Raw genomic sequence first — 26427 nt, 5'->3', positions numbered from 1 at the left:
GTGTTTACATGTATAAATACAACTATATTTATTCTAATATCAGTATGATATATTGTTTCAAATTAATTAAGGTTTATATAGGTAAAAAAAAAGTAATGGCTGTAGCGGGATGGATGGTAAAATCTACACTCGGTTGTATTTTTATTTGGGGTTGGCCATTTGAAAGTACATATTTAGACACCCCTTTGGCCAAATTTTTGGCTCTTTAGGTGGCCCCTGAGATCCGCTATCGCAAAAAATGTGATTTTTCGAAAATAATTTTTCCTGGGTGATCCTTTGCTTTCAAAAATCTGAAAAAATTCAAGAATACACATTTTAATGCCCAAAAACCTTCTGATTTTTTTCAGATTTTTTGGATTAAAATTGGGCTCAGGAAAAATATTTGAATAAGTTATGTATGTTGGTAATTTTTTGGCAAACTTCTAAATCATTATTTTTCGTGTTTTTTCCGGTCTTTTGAATGGCGGGGTAAGATTTTTCATTTTCGCTAGGGAAAATCCTCGAAATTCGAAAAAACTCGTTTTTTGATATTTTCCCCATGTTTTAAGCACATAACCTCATTTAAACATGACAAATAACGATTTTTGTTTGTCTCCCCCCTTTACTCGAGTGGTGACTATCATTTAAATATTATCATGTCCAAAAACATTCTGATTTTTTGCAGATTTTTGACACAGAACTAAGATTTTCAGACACAAGTAAGATGAAGAAATATCTTATGAAAAACTTATTTAGCTATATGTAGTTAAGGTTATGTGAAAAAACATGGAAAAAAATATCAAAAAAAGAGGGTTTGTCAAATTTTGAGTATGTTCTGGTCTAAAAATGGCAAAACTAATCCCCGCTATTAGAAAAAACGAAAAAATAACAAAAATCGTTAGTTATTGACAAGCAGTTGAGTTTATGCTGTTATAACATGGGGAAAAACCAAAAAAATGTTTTTTTCGAATTTTAAGGATGTTACGAAGAGAAACTGGCAAATTTAACCCCGCCATTTACAAGAAATACACGCAAAATAATGATTTAGAAGTTTGCCAAAAATTGCCTACATAATCTAAATATTTTTTGGAAAATTCAAATATTTTTCTTGAGCTCAATTTTAATCCAAAAAATCTGAAAAAATGCAAAGTGCTTTTAGACATTAAAATGCATATTCGTGAATTTTTCATATTTTTTAAAGCAAAGGATTTAAACTTTTTTTTCAAAAAAAAAAACACATTTTTTGCGATAGGGTACCCCAGGAGTTACCTAGGAAGCAAAAAATTCGACTATTATATTCTAGGAATTCTAAATATGTACTTTTAAGTACCCAAACCCAAAAAAACCCAGCCGAGTGCAAATTTTACCATCTTATCCCGCTATAGGCTTTATATATAATAAGGTTAAAGTACGTTTATTGACGGTTCAATTTCCACTTCGGAAATCGTTCTCAAAATACAAACATTTATAATTTGTTTGTATTTTGAGAACGATTTCCGAAGTGGAAATTGAAACGTCAATAAACGTACTTTAATCTTTAATTGTGGCTTATTCCCATTTAAATAGTAATTAATATTTTCATTTTTCCCTTTATATATTTGTTGAGCCTCATATATACAATAATATATGTGGCTGGTTGGATATAATGGCCTTTAAAACTCTAAACTTAAACCCACAAACTGGTACTTCTAAAATAACTTCAAAAAAGAAACTCACGATCGTAATTAACCGTAACAACCATAAGTAAGAGCCGTCTCTGTTGGAAAGAAAGTTTTTAGGGAGTGAAGGGAGAAACGAGACGGGAGGAGTGAGTAGCAGAACATTAGGTGGACCATAAAACAAACATTCCGACAGAGTAAGTTGAAACTTCAGATTTATTGTTGCAATTTCACGTACTATGTAATATGTTCGTTTCTTTTCGTTATTTCTTTTTCGGAAATGTATTCTTCTAGCAAGTATTTAAGTATTTATGATTTCAATATCGCGAGGATTTTTATTTTCGAATAAAAGAGGGATTGGGTGAATTTTAAACGAGTACTTTTAAGGTGGATTGATTTATGGCAGTGGGATTCTGTTGCTAATAAATAATGAATAGAACATTTTGAGATCCTCTTGGTTCTTAACACTCACCGTTTTAAAAGAAAACTTTAAAGTATATTATCTGTTGCCCGGATATAATGAGTGTCCCAAAATTCACGCAAGATTTGATTTGGCCGTTTGCAGTAAACAGTTTGAACATTGATTTAATTTCGTCAACTGTAAACATAGTAATTGAAAAATTCAGATAGACTGGATCAAATGATGATGCTAAACACATTGATTATCCAAAAACAAGCAATTGCAAATTGCAAGTGCATTGCAATGAAAACTTAGGCATCGTAAGTCGAGCTTGTTTAATTTGTTAACTATTTTTATTTTAAAATGCCAAAAATAACTAGTATCGCTACTTGGATTAAACCTCACAAAAGAGCTATCTATGGATATGAAAAAAGTTTATTGTTCAGTTTGTGGCAAAATTGTAAGTACTAAATATGTAATACTTTTCTATATTTGATATATTATTTAAAATATTTTAATGATTACATAAATAACCGTTCATAAAACGGGAATAATATACATAATTAAATTTTGATTTTAATTAATTTTAATTAAGGAGGCCTCAATGTTCCTCGAGTCTCAGGAGAGCAACTTAAATATATCTCTGGAATTAGAAAACTGAAAATGCTCACGTACTTCAAAACGAAAACGAAAAAATTTGTGATCACTAACAAAAGTGCAAGAATAGAAGAGAAATATCAGTGACCTTTTTAACGATTCTTCTCGAGAAATGTTACACATACACATACTACCTGTGACAACCAGTTAGAGGTCCCAGTATACCGAAACAGATGTCACAAAAGCCATACAGCAAGCCAAAAATAATAAACTACTTAAACTTTTGGACGAGGAAAACATAACCTACTTAACCACTTTCTTTAATAAAATTTACAACGAAAAAAAAATACCAGATGATTGGTAGGAGTCACTGTTTATAACAATGCCGAAAAAAAGCAGGCTCACCAAATGCAGCGACTTGAGTTTGATGAGCCACACACTTAAGACACTTTTACGAATTATACAAAACCGACAAGACACCACCGATTAGACGAGTGGGAGTAAGACTAGGAAGAGAAGTGATCAATAATACCAGATACGCTGAAGATACAGCAGTTCTTGCAGACAATTTACAAGATCTCCAGACATTGGTAAATCTACTCAGTGAAGCAAGTTACCGGAGAGGCCTTAAAATTAACGTTATGCACATTTATGAAATTGTCTAAATAAACTTTCGTCGTAAATTGTTACAAATAAATTTCTTACCGTGATCATGCTGTACGCATCAATATACGATATATACTGTAATATGTTGTTAAACTGTAACGGAATCTATGTCAATTCTTATTTAACACAGTTATCCAGAGAATAATTACTTACAAGGTTCTTTTAATAAAAAGTTAATATTTAAAAATGTGTCACATATTCCGATTTCTTTAGATTTTGTCAAGGTCTAAAAAATATTTATTGCAGCAATTATGAAAAGTACACAAAAGGTGACGAAAAATATCTAAAAATATCTTCATTGGCCAAGTTTAAACCTTTGTTTTTGGTTCTATTTAGAAAAAAAGATGTGCTCGTGTTTATTCCATATTAGGAATGGCTCTTCTTTATAGATTTAACCGCGTTGTTGTAAACGCGTACGTCGAACCCCTTTTTAAGGTTAAACTACTTTTTCAGATTTGGATATTGTAGGGTATTATTATGGAGTAGATGTGATAAAGAGTGATGAGGGAGTGGTGAGGGCATAAGAAAGTACTTCTCAAAGCACAAGTTTTCCACCAAGTACTCCTCAATCGGTAGACGTTTCTAGTGGATTCTAGTGGATAAATTTATTCCTTTCGTTCATCATCATCATCACCAATCAGCCCTGAGTTGTCCATTGTTGAACATAGGCCTCCTCTACACTTTTCCATCTGCTTCTGTTCTGCGCCTCTGCTATCCAATTGGTCACGATTCTTTTGAGGTCGTCGGTCCATCGCGTTGGGGTCTTCCTCGGCTTCGCTTGTCAGTCAGTGGTCTCCACTCAAGAAATTTTTTTGTCCAACTGTCGTCTTTCATTCTTGCAACATGTCCTGCCCATCTCCATTTTTGCCTTGTAATATGTTCGATAATGTCTTCCACTCCGGTTCGTCTACGAACTTCCTCGTTTCTTATTCTATTTTGTAAGCTTATTCCAAGCATTGATCTCTTCATCTTTCATTTTTTTCTTTCCCATTTTTACGGCTGATGTTTTTGTGAGAGTTAAGGTTTCTGCTCCGTATGTGAGGACTGGTAGAACGCACTGGTTAAAAGCTTTTCTTTTTAAATGGATCGGTATATTTGTTTTAAATACCTCTCTCATTTTTCCGAATGCAGCCCAACCCAGACTTATTCTTCTGAGTAGCTCGCATGTTTGGTTATCTCGCGTTAACCTTATCTCGTGACCCAAATACACATATTTTTCCACAAGTTCTATGGGCGACTTTTCGATTTCTATTAGCTCATTGGGGACGAGATTGGTCATAATTTTTGTTTTTCCATAGTTTATTTTTATACCGACTTTCTGGGTTACTTGCTGTAGTTGTTGTAGCATAACTCTGGCTTCTCCTAAGTTGTCTGTTATGAGAACAATATCATCGGCATATCTGAGATGATTGAATATCTTTCCATCGATGCTAATACCCTTTGATTCCCACTCTAGCCGTTTAAATGCGCACTCCAAACTTTTATAAATAGTTTTGGCGACAAGGTATCTCCCTGCCGCACCCCTCTGCCAATTTTTATCTTCTCAGTCATGCAATGGAGGTTAACGGTTGTTGTCGCATTTTCGTATATATTTCGAATAATATTTGCATACATATTACATATTTGCAAATATTCCTTTCGTATAATAATTAATTTCCACGTAAAAAAGATCTCGGCATTTCTATAATTTTAGCACTTTATTTATATTGTATTTTACATGTTCTAAGGTGCCTAAACAGCTTGCTTAACACGTTACCTCATTAAGTCTTCCTAATTTAGACAAACCATTTAACGAGCCCCTTTAAATGGGACGTTGTTTGGTTTTTTTACGAGGAAAGGCTTGTTTACATTAACGACTTTTCTTACCCAGTAATAGGGTGTGTTTGCACGAAGATTATAATTGCGTTTCCGCTAATGACCTTTTCGCTTAGAAAAATAAATGAATTGAGGGTAGTTTTAAAATTAAGATTTGGGGTGGTAAATAAGGAAGTTGAATTCTTAAAGAAATAAACTATGAATGATGTGTTTACAGGAAAAAAACTGCGGAATAAATTGACAAAGGGCCTATAAATTGCGGATTTGGTTTGTTAGTAATGCTTTCTATAAATTATGCGGTTTTGATTCATCTCTATCCTTAATTACATAAGGTTATAGGCCAGTAAAGTAAAGAAAACAGCTGAAAAATATTATACAGGTTTTTGTTAAATTTTTTATTAAAAGGTATATTAGGGTATATTAGCTGGTAACAAATCCTTACAGACATACAGCGAATTTTCCTTTGTTTTATAAAGATACATTAGAGTGTCGATTATCTGAACGTCGATCAACCGAATGACCACTTATCCAAACTCCCGATTCCCGACAAAAGACGACATAAGTAACTTTATGTCAAAGCTTGATTCTTCTGACGGATGCACAAGTCGCAAACGATGAAACTTGCCTCAAACATGGATTTAGATGATGCTGTATATAAGTGGTTTACTGAAAAAAGATTCCAGAGAGAACCTATTTCTGATATAATTCTGTGTGAAAAAGCAGTTTAATTCAACGAAAAACCTGGAGAGCTATCAAATTGTCAAGCAAGCACAGGCTGATTAAAACGATTTAAGTCGAAACATGGAATTCGTGAGCTTCTAATGGATAAAAACTGTGCTGATGCATCAGCGGCAGATTTATTCTAAATTAATTTAAGGGAGTTACTGAAGGAAGAAAATTGCGCCCTACAAAACGTTAACAATGCAGACGAAACTGCATTAGCAATACCTGGACCTAAAATAAGCTTCTTCTTGCAGTACCGTCTCCTATCGGAGGTTGGCTACCATCACAGCAATCTTTACTTTGTTGGCTGCAGCTCTGAACAACTGTATTGAACTGCACCCATACCACTCCCTTAAATTTCGCAACCAGGAAATCCTCCTACGTCCCACATTTCTCTTTCCCGAGATTTTTCCTTGGATTATGAGTCTAAGCAGAGAGTACTTTTCTCCTCTCATTATGTGTCCCAGATATTCCAGTTTTTTCGTTTGTATGGTTTTTATGACTTCGCATTCCTTCTCCATCTTCAGCAGAACATCTTGATTTGTTACTCTTTCTGTCCATGGTATTTTCCATATTCTCCTGTAACACCACATCTCGAATGCCTCAATGTTTTTGATGTTTATCTTTTTCAGTGTCCAGGCTTCCATGTCGTACAGCAGAACGGAGAAAACATAGCACCTTAACATTCTAGTTCTTAAGTTTATATTTATGTCCCGGCTGCATAGGAACTTTTTCATTTTGACAAACGATTGTCTCGCTATCTCTATTCGCCTCTTGATTTCTCTTGTCTGGTCATTAGTATCAGTGAAGCAAACCCCTAAATATTTGTAGAACGTAACTCTTTCAACTGGCTGATTATTTATCTATTTATTTTATATTATAAAATAAGCAAGGATCGTAACAATGCCTTAGCTTGTGCTATTGAGACTGACAGCCACTGATTGTCCATGCTTGTCATTGGTAAATGCAAGAAACCTCGTTCTTTTGTGGTAAACTTTTACATTTTTTTGTTGTTATTATTACATATTCTGCGTTTTTTTTTAATTTATTATTATTCTGTTTAATCAATAGTATTCATCATCATCATTTTGGCTTTACAACCCTGTGTGGGTCCTAGCCTCCCCAAGAATTTTTCTCCAGTCGTCCCTATCCATCGCCTTCCTCCGCCAAGCACGTATTTCCATATTTCTCATGTCTTCATCGATGTTATCTAAGAATCTTGTTCTGGGTCTTCCTCTTCTTCTTTGACCAATAGGTCTATCAAGGAGCGTTTTTCTAGCTGGGTCGGTTTGCTCCATCCGCATAACATGGCCTACCCACCTCAGACGTCCTATCTTTATGTGTTTTACGATATCTGGTTCCTGGTATATCCTATAGAGTTCGAAGTTGTATCGTCTTCTCCAGACACCATTTTCATTTACCGCTCCATAGATGCGCCTTAGTATTTTTCTTTCGAAACATCCTAACATGTTTTCATTGCTTTTTGTTAAAGTCCAGGTTTCTGAACCATATGTTAGGACTGGGCGTATTATTGTTTTGTAGAGTTTTACTTTTGTATTTCTTGATATAACTGTAGATTTAAAAAGGAGATTAAGCCCAAAATAGCACCTATTAGCCGTGCAAATTCTGCGGTTTATCTCTGCGGTAGTGTCATTTTCAGTATTGACGAGCGTTCCCAGGTATACAAATTCGTTAACTGCTTCGATGACGTCATTTTCTATAACAAGTGGCCGTAGTGTTTGTGGTTGCGTACCTATTTTCATGTATTTTGTTTTGTTGGTGTTTATTATTAAACCCATTTTTGTAGCCGCTTCCTTTAATGCTACGTACGCCTCTCGTGCTGCGTTTTCCGTTCTCCCAACAATATTGATATCATCAGCATATGCTAAGATTTGCACAGATTTGTTATATATTGAACCGGTAGTTGTGATTTGTGACGTACGTATTACTTTTTCCAGAGCTAGATTGAATAGTATACAGGAGAGTGGGTCTCCCTGACGTAGCCCGTTATTTGTTTTAAAAGGTTCAGAGAGTTCCTCCTGGATTCGTACTTTGCATTCAACTTTTTCAAGGGTTAGTTTGGTTAAACTTACCAACTGATTTGGTACTCCTAGGTCTATCATTGCTCTAAACAATTCTCTTCTATTTACAGAGTCGTAGGCTGCCTTGTAGTCTATAAATATGTGGTGCGTGTCTACACCGTATTCCAGTGAAATCTGATGAATTGTTGATTTACCACCTCTGAAACCAGCCTGGTATTGTCCTATTATTCGCTCTGCATATGGTGCCATACGATGGCATAGTATATTGGAGAATATTTTATACGCTGCATTTAGGAGCGTAATTCCTCGATAGTTAGAGCATTCAAAGATATCACCCTTTTTGTGTATGGTGCAAAGTATTCCAATATTCCAATCATTGGGAAGGGACTTCTGTATCCATATTTCTTTTATAAGCTGCTGTAGGGCTATTATGATATCGTGGCCACCTTCTTTATATAATTCCGCTGGGAGATTATCTATTCCGGGTGATTTGTTTAATCAATAGTATTCATTACGTTATAAAATATTTTCTATAATCAGGAAATTCAAAAATGTTGTTCGATATTATTATCATCTTATGTTGTTCGTATTAAAACTTATAAAATTTACGCTGCGCTTTTTTTATGTTCTCTACAATTTAATTTTCTTATCAATCTAACGTTGGGCCAACTGAAATGGGAAGGGCCTCGCACATAATATTATATTTTGTAATGTCAAATATATTTTTTTAATTCATTTACTTCCTTTTTTTTATTGACATCAACGATTATCAACTATTACGCTAGGTTATGTAGCCACTTCCAGCAAATATTGAAATTAATTCAGTAAAATAAAAATTGCGTTAATTGAAGAATGTGTCGATCTAATTTTTTTCGTTCATTCATTTTTGCAGTTATTGCTACGTTAAATTCATAATGCGTTGTAGCAGACATGCCGTTTAAAAAACCAGTTGATCAAATTCTAGACATCTTACGAATCTCCCCCATTTTAACTTTTCCAAACTCAAACATCCCCAATTAAAAATTAAATATAGAACAAACCGAAACACAATAAACAAAAAAGAGGAGACAGTTACTTACTTTTGTGGTTCATTAGGGTCCCTCTTCTTCTTCTTTTTTTGTACTTTCGGTTTCTTTTGTGCCTTCGTTAACGTCTGATCGGCCGGTTCGGGAGACGGCCTTTTCATCGCTGTTATCTGTAAATAAAAAAAGACGTTTAACAAAAAGTCTCGGTTTCGGCGAAAAGAATACACAGAAAATAGCTTTAAATTGGTTGTTGTTTTAAATGCTGGCTTTGGGATAGGATTTACATTATGCGGGTGGTTTAAAGGAGATACTTTGGTATTTTACAAAGGATCATTTACAAAAAGTGTCCAAAGACCGTTAAAAATATCAATTTTAGATTTCAACTGAATTACCTCATAAATTTTCACTATTAACAATGACGGAATTATTTTTTAGCGAGTATAATTTTCTATGGATTAAGAGAATTATACGATAGTTTTAAAACGGCGTTGTCCGATTTTTAAAACTTCCAAAAATTGGCAATTATTAAAGTTTGGACGATTCGCGTTACTATGAAGTACTTGACTGGATACAAAATCTGAATCTCTTTTTTTTTATTACATCCTTTATTTATTGTAATCTGTTTCTACAAATAAAAAAAACAATAATCAATCAATCAAAAGTCTATCACGTAATTAACACAACATAGATCTGTCCAGTTCTATGCTGTGTTATTGTTCCAGTATACAAAATATACAAAACCCTAATAAGACCGGTACTCACATACGGCTCAGAAACCTGGACACTCAGTAAAAGATAGGAAACGTTGTTAGCCACCTTCGAAAGAAAAATCTTGCGACACATATATAAGGGCACAAAAGAAAACGGAATATGGCGAAGACGATACAACTTTGAACTATACAAAATATACCAGGATCCGGATATTATAACATTCATTAAAATAGGACGGCTGCGTTGGATAGGACACGTAGAACGAATGGAAGAAGGCGAAATTCCAAACAAAATATTCAAACAGATGCCAGTAGGAAAAAGAACAACAGGAAGACCGAAGCTGAGATACTTAGAACAAATAGAAAATGATATAACATCCTTAAAAATAAAAAGCTGGAGAAAAAAAGCACGAAACAGATCAGAATGGAGAAGAATGCTGGAACAGGCCAAGACCCAAAAAGGGTTGTCGAGCCAGTGATGATGATGATGATGAGATCTGTCCAGTGACAAAAATCCTTTAAGATAAATTTCTTATACATATAAGTAAATATTTGAAATATAAATAACACACACAGTTAGGTATAAAATGATAGAGTATACGTTTATGTATTTATAGGTATAGAAATGTCTGAGGGATCACAGCGTTTTAGTCTTCCTCTCCTCGGTTGTTTAAGTAGGTCTTGGGCAAGCGTATTTGGATGGTTCAGTAGTCTATTTTTATAAGTGTCACTGAGTGAGAAAACAGTGTTTTTAATGTTTTGGATCTGAAGGTCTCGATGTATAACATAATTGGGCACATACCACGGTGCATTGGTAATATGTCTCAAAACTTTAAATTGGAAGCGGTGAAGAAGTTTTAGTAAGTGAGAAATAGATGCTGTAGCCCATATCTGTATACCGTAAGTCCAAACTGGCTGTAGAATACATTTATACAGTAATAATTCATTATGTAGACGTAATTTGGATTTTTCATGAACCAATACAGTTTCCTGTATATTAATCCTAGCTGCAGTCGCTTTGTCCAGATGTGCTTTCTTAAATTTAGTCACTGTCAAAATGTACTCCCAAGTATTTAACATCACTTTTTTTGGGTATTATGGTATTGTTTATAGGCACAAATGGTACACTCTCCCTGCGTAAAGTAAATGCTATACGTGCTGATCTGCTGCCATTTACTTTAACTCGCCACAGTTTTAACCATTTCTCTAGATCATTTAAATGAATTTGTAAATTTTGACAGGATGTAACAGGAACCGAGCTAGAAGCAACTAGAAGTATCGTCTGCATAGGTAGCAATTGTGCTGTTTACTCTTGTGCGAATATCTGCCGTATAGAGTAAGTATAAAGTTGGTCCCAATATACTAGCCTGAGGTACTCCCGAGAAAATTTCCACGAATCTTCTTATTTTTGAAAAATTCCATCATTCGCTGACATTGGGGCTGACATTTTTGGAGTTCTTGTCCAAACGCTGTTCTAACATGGATTTGTACTTTTGGCTGTTTATCATGCCGTCGATTGGTACCAAAGATCCAACCCCCATGTATGAAAAACATCCCCAAAACATTTTTTTGACTGGATGTTTTACAGTTTGATCAATATGAAATGCTGTCAGGTTTTCATTGTCAGACTTCCTGACGAATTTTGACCGCTGTCTCTGAACTATAAAGTGAGTTTTATCTGTAAATAGTTGGTACTTTTATCCAGTCGTCTACAGTCTAATTAGAGTATTTTTTGGTCCACAGTAGCCTTTGTTTCTTCATTCGTTCAGTTACAAGCTGTTTTTTCTGAGGGCGCTTTGCCCTTCTACCATTCTCCCCAAAAGTCTTTTCTGAAGTCATAAATCACTACACCTGATGCTGCTAGATCTTGTTGGAGCTCTTGGCTTGTTTTTCTTGATCCAATTTGCTCTTCTGAAGTAAAAATCTTTCATCTGGTGGTGTTGTTTTTCTCTTTCTTCCACATTTTCCTAATCTTTTCACATCCATTGATCCCGTTTCTCGTTTACACTTCAAAGTCTTGCTTACTACCCACTGACTCCAATAATATCCACGATGGAATTAAAAAAAACCATTAAACTCACTAATTACCGAAAACGACTTAAAATAGTACAAAACAACATAAACTTAGTCGAAAATGTCCTAAAACACCCTCAAATAAAAGGCAGATATTGAAAACTGTGAATATTGAAAAATGCCACAATGATTCCATTAATTCGCACAATACTGTAGATGGAGAAAAACATATCAAATTGAGAGAACAAAAAAAGAAGATACAATTCAACAGTTGGAGAGGGACTAGAATAAAGAATATTATAATTAAAGGAATTAACGAAAAAGAAAACGAAAAAAATGTAGAGGAAGTATTGCAGAAGATTTGAGTATGGTCAAAAAAGGGTACAGAGGAAATAAAATAGTACAGGAAACTCAAAACTAAGGAGAGCAGAGAATGGATAAACGGTGACAATCATTAAAGTATACATGAGCAAGAATATTACTAATCATCATCATAATTGACTCGAAAATCCTTTGTTAATCATTTCCTCTTATTGGTGATTCAATATCTAGTTGCTAATGTATGTTTAGACAATTTGATCACTAAAATGTTGTGATCATCTATTAAGAACTGAGTTTGAAGAAGTTAAAGGATACAAATAAAAGCCTTACAAATAGGGCATACTATGGACTCCAGAACCAAGTCCACTTGGTTATCCATAAAGGATAATTGTTGGTTTTACTCCATAAACTTGGTTTACTCCATAAAGTTATTATAAAATCCACAAGGAAAATAAATTCCTGTAGCTGGCTGTATACCATGTATCACAAAAAGAGGTTTAATCTTTGTATATAGGTATTTAAATATACCTATATACAAAGATTAAACCTCTTTTTTTTAAGTTATTATATACAAAACACTGCTGATGCCTTTCCTCACATATGGGGTGGAACCATAGACTTTAACGCAGAAGGATGAAATACTTCTGGGAATATTTGATCATAAGATACTCCGCAAAATATTTGGGTAATGAATATGAACAAACGATAAAATAGATAATATCATTATAGTATCTAGGATTAAGAATGAACTGGAAGAAGTGGTCAGAAAACTAACAATTAAAGCAGTTAAAAAAAAGGATTCAAAGTAAACATATCAAAACAGGATACATTAATTGTGGCAATAAAGCTTGATACCAAGGAAACTCAACGTATAAATAAACAAATAAGTAAGTAGATCCATTTGAATGAAGGATCCTGAGAAGAATATTTGGTGGCATCTGTGAAAATGGTGTTTGGAGAAGGAGGTACAACTACGAGATATATCACAGATATAAACATATATTTGGTGGTAAAGATGTAGTATCCTTTATAAAAATAGGAAGACTAAGATGGGCAGGACATCTGGCAAGATCACAGCAGAACAACCCTCCTAGAAGAATCCTTATGTCACAACCTGTGGGAAGTAGAAGTAGGGGTAGACCAAAACTCAGATGGAGGGATGGTGTAGATGAGGATGGTAAACAAATAGGTGCAGCAAACTGGCAACAGTTGGCAATGGATAGAGCTGACTGGCGTAATAGAGTTGGGAAGGTCGAGGCTCTTTTATAGAGCTCTATCACCAATGATGATGAAGTAGATCCATTGTGATATTTGGATTCTAGGACAAGCTAATATTAAAGTTCTAGAAGTTTGGAAACAAAGGTGCTGGGAAAAAATATTTGGTTTAAAATAGTTGAAAACAATGTCTAATGTCAGCATCTTTTTAGACTTCTAATACTCATAATTTTTGTGGGGTTTTTCAAATAGTTTTGTTATTATTTCTGCATTAAATAAATATATACTGACTATATTCTAAGTATGTTTAAAAACATGTGGTAATGACAAACTATGTAGGGAAAGTACAAGAAGTAGTAAATCACGTTTCAACTATTTCCCACTTCTAGCTTCTTAACTTAAAAGCAATTATGTTTGTTCGTAGCTGAATTGATGTCTTTTAGGGATATTTGTGTAGTCAGTACTGTTGAGTGATTTGTCCCTTGCCGTCATCTTGATCAGTCTGCTTTTCTATTCATTTCTGACCCTCCATTTGCCAATGCACATGTTATTATTGGTGTTATATTGGCTTAAAAATTCTTAATTTCATCTGTGTTAATATCTGAGTTTTGTTTTATTGTGTTATTAAGGCATCCTCTCAATCTACTAGCCTTCAGTATCTGTTCTCTCACTTCTCTCTTCATATTTACATTGCTGGACACAATGCTGACATAACTAATTTCAATTTAAACTTAATACAATTGTTTTGGTTGTAACCTGATCTGAGTTGAGATCATCATTTTAAATTGATTTCCCCTTGCATTGGATAGACTACTCATTTTTGACTATCTTCATTTTGGGCTATTATTATTGAATTGTACCAGTATTTTAATTTCTGCTAATAATGCCTCCCCAGTCGTATTCTGTTGACTATGTCTATCCATAACTTATCTATCTATTCTAACTTCCATGTTGTTCTTTCTGTAGATGTTTCCAATTGTTTTTATGATGTCCATGAGAATTTCTATATTATACAAAAGGATGAATTGCATCTTGGAGTTTTACTACCTTAAATACTTTCTTCAAATCAATCAAACAGATGTTGTATCTTAATGCTTTCTTTATAATTTGCATTTTGACAAATACTGTATATGGATAAGTCTATCCTCTGATTTTGTGTGATATTTTAGTTGTAAAATCCTCTCTCCCAAGCATTTAACAGACCCTGTTAAAATACCAATAAATTCGTCATAGAACTTACCCTAACTAACTCCATGTTGTTACATGGATTACTGTTGATCATAAATAAGATTGTCTAACGAGTTTATAAATTGATGAGTGAATACACATTTGTGTAATTGTTTATTTTAGTGGTATCTCTTGATTTAAACATTAGCATCAAAAAACTGTGTTTTCACAGTGTTGAAAATACTATCATATCTAATGACATTTTAAAAATAATACAAACAGGGTAAGGAATAGTATATAAAAGCAATATTTAAAAAAATTTGGTACACCACCAGGACCTGGACTTGTATCACTGTCTGTGTGTTTCATGTCTATTATTTCACTGAGCTACATCCTTTGACCTCATATAAAATGCCATACATATTTCCTTTTGTTACCATAAAAATCATGTTCCATTTCATCTTTTGGACAATTTATTTTTATTTATCCTTTCCCTGCAGTTTTGAAGGTTAGATATCTACAAATTACCAACGGATTGCAAGAAAAATAAGACAATGTTAGCAGTAAAAAAATATAATGTGATGTTGATATTGAGAGTGAGTTAAATGCAAACAAATGAGACCAAATCCTTACTGCGTAGGGATTATAATACTGAAATTAGATCAAAATAGTTCATTTAATTTTCAAATCTTGTTACAATAATTAAAAGTATATTTTCAAAACAGATTCTTCCAATTTTGGTGTTGGTTGGCTAGATAAGTGTTGCCAACGGTTAAATATTCAAATTTTGAATATAAATTAAATGTTAAAATGCATCAAAGATCAAAAGCGCCTATTCAGTTCTCTCAATGTTTATATGTATGGTATTCCTGTAAAAAAACAAGGAATCTCCTCTATGTCTTTCTATTTTATATAATATTAATCTGATTCATAAACACATAAAGATTCTTATTATATTCGACTGCACTTCTCCGATTATTTCTAGCAATTCAATAGCATTCTTGGATTCTTTTTATAATCTGAGACTCAATAATTATCATATCTTCACATGAGCTAATTTTCTTCCCTCTGTGTAGTAAGTCCTAGCTATCTAAATGTATGCAAAAGCACATTCAGACTTTATCTAATGCACTTTTTTGATTTTTCATTTAAATGTTTTTGTTTGTTCTACTCATTAAGAATCATTTTCATTTTTAGATCATTCTCCAGTATTTTTATTAGGTCTTATGGTAAAATAAAAGAGACACATTGAAGGAATCCACGTCACACTTTCTTGTAACACTGCTATGCAGTATGGCCTTAATAAAGATAAAAAACATATATATGTCTTTAGTGGAAAGTATCTGCTCATTTTACACTCAACTTATTCAACCTTAAGTGTTCAGCAATATTTTAATAAATGTGTTAGTGTTAGTAAATTTTAATTTAAGATTCCACTGTAAAACCTAATATTGTTTGAACAACCTTCAACTGTATAACTGTTAACAATATTTGATTTTCTAGGTATGGATTTTGTTTATCATATTCTTTCTGGGACTATACAGGAAAGTATTAACTACTCAATATTTATTTCTACTCAAAATATTTGAAATAATGTGTACAATATAAAGATTACTTACATCATTTTCATCGTAACCACTTGTTGAGCCGTTGGATTCATCCCCATCTTCAAAATCGGGAAGTTCCAACTCTGAATTGTCAGACATGTTTACGGTATTATAGGAACTTAACCTCACTTACCAGGAGTATTAGTTTTCCGAAAGAATTTACTGAGTAATTAAAAAGGCCGATAGCATTCAAAATGTGAAATCCACGAAACTTTAAGCAAGAGTTATTCAACCGATTTAAGTACTTTCGTTGCCTTTGTAAATTTGATTCTTTTTAGTTCTTTGTGTCTAGCAGCGTCAGTTTTCTCGATAAATTGCAATTTACACAAGTACACACGGGCAACACAAACAGAAATTTCCTTTGTCTTTAGAAGCTTAATTAAAATCTTGGGACAAAAGCAGATGAACAAGCACAGAATTCCGATGAGAGAACACTATTTATTTTGTAATTGAATGAACAAAATTATTATGACTTGAGGAATTTCTTAACAATTCACGCAGAAGGTGACAAATAGTAGACCACCTCTGTATTGGCTAAATACTTTTGAAAATCGTGTAGACAAGATGGTTGTGCTGCTAGACGTTACATAAAACTAAAACCGGCGAATCGTGTGCTAATTCTATGAAAGCTGTCGATTCTGTCTGGAACTCAGTCCGAGTCGTCGTATTAAAATCGACCGCTTACGTATTGCGCTAAACTGTGGCCAAGGTTATTCACAGTTTGCTTGAACCACCGTGATGGAACTAGGAATCGGCGGCTGCGTACAAGACTGCGGGAGGCTCATAGGAGAATGAACCGACGCGATGTATTTTTAATGGAGCTTTACCATGGATGGCGATAATGTGTGGTTTTAGGGTCTCGTTATTAATTATTTATTTTATATTTCGGAATTCTGGGATTAATATTAGGGTTTGGATGAGAAAATTTTCTTTTTAAAGAAAATGGAACAGCTGACTTTCATTATTCTATAAAAGTAAAAATAAATCCTTCTTGTGCAAGATAACTGTGAACTATGACATGAAAGAAAATAAAATTATCTTTCCATACTCATTAAAATAACAATTTCTTGTTTGGATATCAATATAAATGTGTCACGTACATAGGTAATACCGAAGACTTGAGATATTATAAAATGTAATAACTTACGATGGCAGGATGTGGAGTGCTATCATCGCTATCATCACTAGTAGTCGGCTCCTGTCCTGGAGCTGGAGGACTGTTACCTCTTCCTTGAGGATGTTGCGGAGAAGTCCCGTACTGCCCCATAGCCGAGGGAGGCGGTTGTCCATGACTCATCATCATCTGCTGATGGTGTTGCTGCTGCTGTTGCTGATGCTGCTGTTGCTGATGATGCTGCTGCTGCTGCTGTTGCTGTTGAATCATCAGCAACTGATTGTTATGTTGCTGTTGCTGCTGGGGAGATGGATAATTCGGCTGAGGACTGTGATACGAATTATTGACCATGCTGTGATCGGGCCCCGATAGATACAGGGGTTGCTGAAACCCTCCTGTCGGATCGTGCATGCCCAGAGCGTCCTGCTGCTGGTTTATTTGCTGATTCATCTGTTGCATTCCCTATAACAAAGAAAACCGTTTACAAAATACGGAAAAAATATTCAGAAATAACATAGACAAGTAAAATATCCGATCTTATTGACTCAAACAAAAACAAAAAAGTCTGAAAAGGATTTGAAAAATATTGTCACAAGACACATTTCCTTTTAACGATACTAATTCTTCACTTACAGAAATGTCATCAAACCAACGAAATTTAGCTCATAAATTAGTACTTTAAAGCATCTTTATATTTGTATACCCTTGATATAGACTGAAAGAGGTAAGGAAAGAAGAATTATCTGAAAAGCAGATGAATAAAAACATAAACCTCCTTACTTACTAATCACATCTAGGTATATAATTTCTATAATAACATATTATTAAGTTGCTAATTCAAAAATAATTAAAACACATATTGGTTGTATAATGCAGAAAATTATCTGTGAATAAGCATAAGAAAGGTCCGTAGATAGAAAGCCAGGCGAATAAAACGCATTCATTTCATTGTGAATAATATAATGAATCGATGGTTCAAACCCTGGCCGAAAACAAAAAGGCTAACGTAGAGTAGTATAAAATCCAAATAAATCTGCTACTTAGACTACATAGAATGCGCTAGTCAACTTATAGATGAGCAGTACTATAACAGATGGGGGCTTGCGAATCGGTGGTACGAACTCAATATATCCCTACTGGATAATTAAAAAACCGAAATATAGATAGATTTCTACGAAAGCATTATGAATACAGACTGCAGACATTAAATAAGAGCAGGTACTAGGGAGGTAGTATTTTGAATTGAACATCTTAAACCACTATCGTCTTCATTGTATATATTAGTATTTAGCCTAGTAAACATTTCTGTCCTTTTTGATTTGAAGATCGGTTCATATATAAATAGTTCATTGAAAAGTTACATTGAGATTACATTTTTGAGAGCAATTTTTTTTTGGGTTCAGGTGTTTTTAGTATAAGCTTAAGTTCAAGTTTGTAATATTGCCACCGTTGTCCCCCGGCCGTCATCTTGGAAAAAAGGGGCAAAGTGTTTTTGCGCTGTAACTCGTATAAAAGTTATAAACAAAAACAACTAAAAATGTTTGAACAGATTTTTTTTGGGCCTTATAACTTTTTTCCTGGTCATTTTGCAATAAAAAGGCATCAGCACTTTTATTACAAAGTTTTACACCACTCCAAAGTTGACCGGGTCTTTGAATACTCATAAGAATACGATAAAAACGAACCATTAGGCTTAGTTTTTTATTATATATTTTTTTATTCATATAATTTATTATTTTATTAACATTCCTATGGTATTATTAGTTTATTATCGACCTTTTTCCCGACCACCTATAAGGTAGAGTCTGGAGGCGCGTTTTTTTTAAGTGGTGTGGTTAAATATACATTTTCCTTCCTTTTTTCAAGGTGGCGGCCAGGGGACAAGGGTCCCCACAAATTTTAACTTAAGCTTATAATTATCCTCCATACCCATAAAAAAAAAACGGGTGTGGCAGTCCAGTGGGACTGCCGGTAGAAGTTATACTTCTATACACGCGTTCGCCGTTAAAAATTTATATAGGAGACAATCTGCACAATCATTACATATGTACTGGATATGTATATGGAACTGCATAGTGGAGAAACAGAAGAAAAGTATTGTATAGTGTGGAAGTTTTACTTTAAATTTCGTGATATGTAATATACCAAAACGGCTATCCTCGTGGTAAAAAAAGTATAAAACAAAATGGTGTCTGCACTTAAATATAGGATTTGTGCTAATTACTAAGAAACTAGGTATAAACTAATGAAAAGAGCGAGTCTGAAAGATTTACCTGCATAGGAGGCTGATAGTGTTGCTGTTCGGAATGGCCCTGTTGCTGTTGCTGTTGTGGATTGATGGCCGGTATGTCGAATTCCTCATCACCGAAACTGGGAGTATGAAAAGTCTGCAACAATGATAAAAAGGAAAAGAGAATTAAAAAGTTACTTTACTTTCAAACATGGTCTTAGAAAATGGAAAAGAAGTTTTAAAACTAAATAAAACTTTATAGAAACTAGTTTGTTTCCGCAATTCATTTCAGATTTAGAGAAACAAAGTTAGCAGTAACTGTCGAAGAAATTAAAACTTTTTAAGTTGCCGGTATAAAATTTTCTTTCGTTTCCAACTCCCAGCGACGCTGATTCGTTTTCTGGGAGATGTTAGTTTTAACTAGAAACAAATATTTTGGTTTCAAATAAACAGTTCGAAAACTTGGAACTTGGAACTAGGTTCTTCTCTACAAATTACGTTTTAAAAGTTGGGAGTTTATAGCTGCGGAGCTCTGGATGATTAACGAACAGACTTAGTCTCGTACAACACAAGAATTATGAGCGTTAATGTCTTTTTCAATTTTTCTTTATTAATATTTATTTTCCACATAAACCACGCCCCACTGGCATTATATAAACGTTACGTAACATGATTCATTTTGGGATAAAAACTTAATGCACAAATTATTTTTAATAACCCGAAAGGAACAAAGTAAAAGGACGAACATATATCTTCTTTATGGAAAATCTTCTTTTTGTGACTGCAAATTATGCATTTTCATAAAATCTCCAAACGCTAGAACAACATAGATAAGTATGCCAGCTTTAAATCGTAAAAATAATAGTTATTTATTGTACAAGACGATAAGATTGTACTTTATCTTCGAGAGCGTTTTTTAGCGTCGAGACGCTAATTATGCTCGAGAAGATAATGCGATTTTATCGTCGTGATAATGCGGTTCAGGTTAAAAATAGAATTTCAAAGAAAATTATAATTTTTAGCACAAAAATCGCAATTGTGTTGCTCCGTTGCTAGAGATATGAATTACTCTGTCAACAAATGTCAAACAAATGTTACGTTTTGGTTTTTGCGGAGAATATTGTTGCGTTTTGTGTACAAAGTGAATAAATACGAAATGGACGGAAAAGAATTGACACAAGAAAAGGAAAACCTGCCATCAGATGTAGAAAATGCAGCGTTGGAAGCAGAAAGTTTATTGTTGCCACAAAAATCTAGGATGATGTATGAGAAAAAATACCAGTCTTTTAAAAAGTGGAAAAGCATTAAGAATATCAATGGCGTGAGGAAAAAATACTGGCGTATTTTTCTGAAAAGAGTTTCTTAGAAATTGTGAGAAAGTATATTGCCTTGCGCCCCAAAAACGTACCTCACAGTAAGTTTTTTGTAAATTACCGACAGCAAAAGTGCACTTCTCAACCGGTGGGGATTAACACTATATATAATATCCCCAAGAAGATTGCAGATTTTTTTAAACTTGCAAATTCAGAAATGTACACGGGGCATTGTTTCCGTCGTTCTTCAGCTACTATGTTCACAAATTCTGGAGCTGATCTAGTAAAAGTTAAACGTTTAGGTGGATGGAAATCGTCATCTGTTGCGGAATTTTACATTGAAGAGTCAATAAGCAATAAGATTGCTGTATCCAAGTGTATACTTGGCGGACCAGAAAATCAATCCAGTACCTCGAATTAAGTGTTTAAGCAAACGAGTACAAGTTGTAATGCTCCAAAAATAGATATTTCTAATAATGTTAATTGTAAAATTTCAGTTGTTTTTAATCCTTAATGTGTTTGAATTTGTAAATTTTATTGAATAAAAAAAAGTTAAAACATTTTATCTACTCTTGCTGTTAAAGTGTCACTTTATCTACCCTTGCTTTATCTACTCAAAACAGTTGTTATAGCAACACTTTAACATTAGCTATGGAAAAAAGAATTATATGTTAAAATGTAAATAGGATATGATGAAAATAACTAGCTGTAGTTCACGTATATGCAAGGTAAAACATATGGCCGACAGATTTCATAGTTACAAATTAAGTTAGGTATCGTTTCTTTACTTAGCAAGTCGTAACAGTTAAATAATTTGTTTGATGTAACTATATTGGGTATTTTTGTTTAGTCGAAAAATCGATAAAATATAATATAACCCTAGTTCCTTATTTTATTGATTTCCACAAAGCATTTGATATACTGGAAATAGTCGCTATTTTAAAAGAACTAACAGAAAGAACTGGAAAACTACTCCATTATTCCTCCCTGGTACAATTTTCGTAACAATTGAAAATAGTCAAAAATTAACAAACCTGATCTACTCCTCAGCCCAGAATACCTAGCAAGAGGTAATAAATAAAATCAATGAAGCGGCTTATGAAGCCCTTGGCATGCTCCAAAGGAACAAAAAGGATACTTCATTGTGGTGGACAAATGACATCGCTAATGCAGCAAGATCACAAGTGTCTGCACAAATGACCCAGATCGTAGACGAACATACGTAAGATCGAACAGAGAAGTTAAAAATGTATCTAAAGCAAAAAATGTTTTGTTGGCAAGTAAATGCGAAGAGAGAAAACATAAAAAAATAAAACAATAGAAGAACATAAAACACATTATATCACAAATAAGTAAAGATGAACTCAATAAAAAGTGCCAGAAAAAGAAAAAAGATTGGGTGATCGACAAAACAATAAGTTAATGGAAAATAGAAGGATCATTAAAACTGTAGAGAGTGTAGTGGAAAGCAGCAGAAATGATTATTATTCTAAAATCAGGCAACCGCCACATGATATCACATCATAGAGGAAAGTAAATTGATACCAACCCACCAATTTGGATTTATATGTAATAGAAAAATCAATAGAAGAGAAAAAGGTATGATCTACCATTTACCAGTGCTTGTGCACAAATTGAAATTAACACTACCAAAACAATTATCACTGTTATTAAAATCATATATTACAGAGACAGTAGTTAGAATAAAACAAGCATATTCAAATCTCAAAGAAATCAAAGCCGGAGTGTTACAAGGAAGTGACTCGGCTCGGTATTGTATCTTATATACCCAAGCGACAGATTGGAGGAAGATATGGAGAATTAAATTAAATGAAACAAAATCGAATATTTAGGTATTACACTAGATGCTGGACTGCGCTGGTAAGTCCATATCAAAAAGAACGAAATGAACAAAAATGTATATATGTATGTAATAAATTAATTTTGCATAAACAGATTATTATTAAGCCAGTATGGACATATGGTATTCAGCTCTAAAGTTGTACCAATAAAAGCAATATTATTTTGATACAAATATTTAAAAACAAAGTGCTGGGGAATATTGTAAATGTTTCCTGGTACATCAAAAACAGCGATATCTACAGAGATCTAGGAATGGAAACTGTGAACCAAACTATAATCAAATTTATAGTCACGAACAGAGACTTCACCAACACGTGAACATCGAGGCCATCCAGCTTCTCGATAATACAAACCATACGAGAAGACTCAAGAGGAGGAAGCCTTTTGAGTTGGTGATGTGATCAGTTTTAAAAGCAGAGCATTATGCGGCTTAGTTTGTTAGTACCTAAGAAACATTACTGAGTGAGTTCTTAGTTTATACCGCTATAGTAACGTACTTTAGAACAGAACTATATATATATATATATATATATATATATATATATATATATATATATATATATATATATATATATATATATTGATCAGATGTTATGATCAAATTGTGTTAACAATAATCGCTCCCTGCCGGTGTGTTAATAAAAAAAAATTAAAACTGTACACAAAACAAGATATGCCAAGATATACAGAGAAATATAAAAAAAATAAGCGAGGCAAGGTAAAATTATAGAAACGAAGGACATATATAGGAAAGTACAACTATTAACATGCATTGCATAATTGACAAAATAAAAATTGGCAAGGGACGCGACAGGAAGATATTTTGTCGCCCAATCTATTTAATATAGTACTGAAGACATCTAAATTATTAGAGTTGGCTCAAAGGGAATTAACATCGATGGAGAGAAACTAAATGATCTCTGATATGCAGATGAAATTGTTCTCATAGCAGATAACTTAGGGTAAACCATGGTTATGCTACAACAGCTACAGCACAACTACAAAGAAAATCAGTTTGAGGATAAACAATAAAAAACCAATGTGATTAGAAGTCAGGTCCTCAATGATTTAATAGAAATTAAGAAATCGCCCATAGAAAAGATTATGTTGGGCCATTCAATAAGATTAAGGGGTTAGAATGAACAGCGTAAGGAAAAATGAGATATATTCCAAACAAAAAAATATTGCAATCCATTTAAAAACGGCTTTCAATGGGTGTGTTCTGTTAGTTCTTACATGTGAACAGGAACCTTAACTCTACAAAAAACTCTAACAAAAAACTTAAGACGAACATAGTGTAAATTGCTAGTGATTAACTTAAAAAATCTATTAAGGAATGAGGAAATGCGTAGACAAACATGCTTCAAGAATGTAGGACGACTGAGGGACAAAAAAATTGCTGAGTGAAGACCACGTATAGACAAAGGACGCCGGGGAAGATTCCAAACACGATGCACTGCCGACCTTAAAAGAACTATGACCAATTGGATAGTGGAGGCGAAAAACAGGGATATATGGAAATATCTAGAGCAAGTTTATCTTCAAAAGTGGACAAACAAGATTGATGATGATAATGATGAATATTCTTTAGGTCCTTTTGATATCTTATAATAATTAATGATAGTTGTACTACTCCGTGTAGCTTTCTGTATGGCACTACTAAACTAATGTAATTCTAATTGCTTCGTTGTTTTAAGAGACACTGGCAGGTTAATTTCATCTTCCAGTAGTTCTTAATAGTTTCAATAAATCAGTGTGTTTATTAATTAGCGTTGTTTTGATCTTTCGTAAAGATTTTGTCACTAATTGTCTGGTTGGAGAACGGCCTCAATTGATGTCAAAGTCTAAAATATTGAAAACTGCTCGAAATGGTAGATACTATAAACTCTAGCCAAAGCCTATCTCCAGCATTCTAAGTAAGTGGTAAAATTATGATAATAACTTGCGAATTTTTAATTACGAAAATAAATATTCTGTCATTCCTTTTCATAATTAAAAATGTAAAATAAGACTTATTAATTTTGAACTCGCTTAATTGCGTATAAACGCTATTCGTTTCCATCGAGTGAAAATTTATGTAATAGCAAAGTATTCAAATAAATTTATTTAGCAAATGAAACGTAATTAACGTGAAATAAAATGGACCTTTAAAGTTTGCAAATGAGCACTAACATAGAAATTCCAATCGCGTATTTGGTCCATAATCGGTGTTTAATTAAACAGGGTCTGCAATAATTATATACTAAATAGTGTCGATAGCATTTTAATAGATATGTTTTTCTATTAAATTAATCACTTTATTCACCAATTATACCATTTTTGAATTAGGAATGCTTGTTATTATATGACGGAGAAACAGACATGTGTTGTTTATAATGAGTTATGTAAATGGCATTGAGATTATTAGGTTTGAGCTTGGGATTTACAAAATGGTAAATTCGTAAAATCGCAAAAATCTACACATGTGTTTTCAGTGACGTCCCACATCGATAGGTCCTTATAATTTTGCTTTCTGTAGGAACAGTGTTCATTGAATTGTCAAAAAGAGAAGTTGCGATTGTTCTTTGCCCCCTTTCAGTAAAACAGTGTATACTGTTTACAGTATAAATGGGATTCCCCTACATGTTGAACATCCAGATGCTAGAAAGAGAACGTCAAGTAGAAAATGAAGGGAAAGAAAAAGAAAAGAAGTTATATTCAATTCTATATACATATACATCTTTATATAAAAAACTCGTGTCACGGTGTTTGTCCACGCTAATATCCGAAACCACTGAAACGATTGCAATAAAATTTTGTGAAAGTGTATTTGTTGTTCCAACTTAGGATATAGGATATTTTTTATCTCGATGAATGAATGACCCTTATTTTTTAATTGTAAATTAAAAATATTGTATACGATTTCATCTCTACAGTTTTAGTTTATTTAATCCATATATAAACATAAAATGACGTTTAAGAAACGCCGAAAAAGGAGAGTCCGTTAAAAAACATTATAAATGTTTCTTGCTAGAGGTCTTTCCTTTTGTCTGTTTTGTTTGTTCATTTGTTCCAGGAGATTCATGCCAGTACCCTTTTGTTTCATTTTTGTAGTTGCCCCAATCCAACCCTATTGCCATTTGACTCATCCACGACCCAGCTCTCCAAACAAACCCCGAGTGCCGTTCGGACAGTTTCGTTTATTTTGCTTGTCCTATCTCCACCCCCAGTAGTTTCTGTCCCCAACTTTCAACCCCCATAATTATACTCTATGTGGTAGGAAAATATTACGTTACACGGTATCAAAAGGATTGACCTCTGGTGGGGCTCTTTCCGTGTTATCGAGACGTAGGTGACTTGGTATGGCCAGCTTTCGGCATGGCCTTATAAAGATGTTCATTTAGACCCAGCTGTTTTATGTTTTCTAGGAGGTTTTTGGCAAAACACCAGTAGTAGATAGAATAATAGGTACCTACTGTCTGGGTACTTTCCATTCTCCATTATCTCATCGATTTGTATTTCTAGATCTCTGTACTTGGCGATCTTTTTGTTGTATTTAACACGTATTTTATTGGTGTTGGGTATCGCCACTTCAATAAGTCTTGTTTGCCTAGTAAGTTTATTAACTAGTATGAGATCCGGTCTATTATGTGCCACTAGTTGTTCTGTGAGCACAGTGCGGTCCCAGTATAGCTTGTAGTTGTCATTTTCAAGTATTCTGTCAGGGACGTATTGATAATAAGGAAGATGGTCGATTTGGAGAAGTCCCAGTTTATCAGCTAGTTCTTGGTGAATAATCTTTCCTACTGAGTCATGGCGTTCTTTATAATCAGTACCGACAAATGCCTGGCAGCCACCGGTAAGATGTTAGATGGTTTCTTGGGCTTGGTATCCATATCAGCATTTGTCATTTTGGACTTGAAGATCTTTAACAACATATTTCAGATAATTTTTAGTTGAAATAACCCGATCCTGAATGGCAAGTAGGAA

At 33.7% G+C, this 26427-nt stretch overlaps 1 protein-coding gene across 7 annotated transcripts in view; it reads right to left on the bottom strand.

Annotated features, from left to right (window-relative positions):
• The window catches only part of LOC140436482 (TOX high mobility group box family member 4-A-like), a 478609-nt gene that overhangs the window by 24274 nt on the left and 427908 nt on the right, over positions 1–26427 (bottom strand). For 5 of the 7 annotated variants that reach the window (XM_072525336.1, XM_072525340.1, XM_072525337.1 and 2 more), the window contains 3 exons: positions 19326–19439; positions 17086–17514; positions 8960–9075 (listed from right to left, as the gene is read on the bottom strand). In XM_072525336.1, coding sequence (XP_072381437.1) covers positions 8960–9075; positions 17086–17514; positions 19326–19439 — 659 coding nt within the window. The remainder of the gene's footprint in view (positions 1–8959; positions 9076–17085; positions 17515–19325; positions 19440–26427) is intronic. The other 2 variants (XM_072525338.1, XM_072525341.1) reach the window with 1 other exon arrangement.

This window comes from Diabrotica undecimpunctata, chromosome 3 (genome assembly GCF_040954645.1).
Source record: "Diabrotica undecimpunctata isolate CICGRU chromosome 3, icDiaUnde3, whole genome shotgun sequence".
In the NCBI taxonomy this organism is placed as follows: domain Eukaryota; kingdom Metazoa; phylum Arthropoda; class Insecta; order Coleoptera; family Chrysomelidae; genus Diabrotica; species Diabrotica undecimpunctata.
This window is presented reverse-complemented; position numbering and strand designations above follow the sequence as displayed.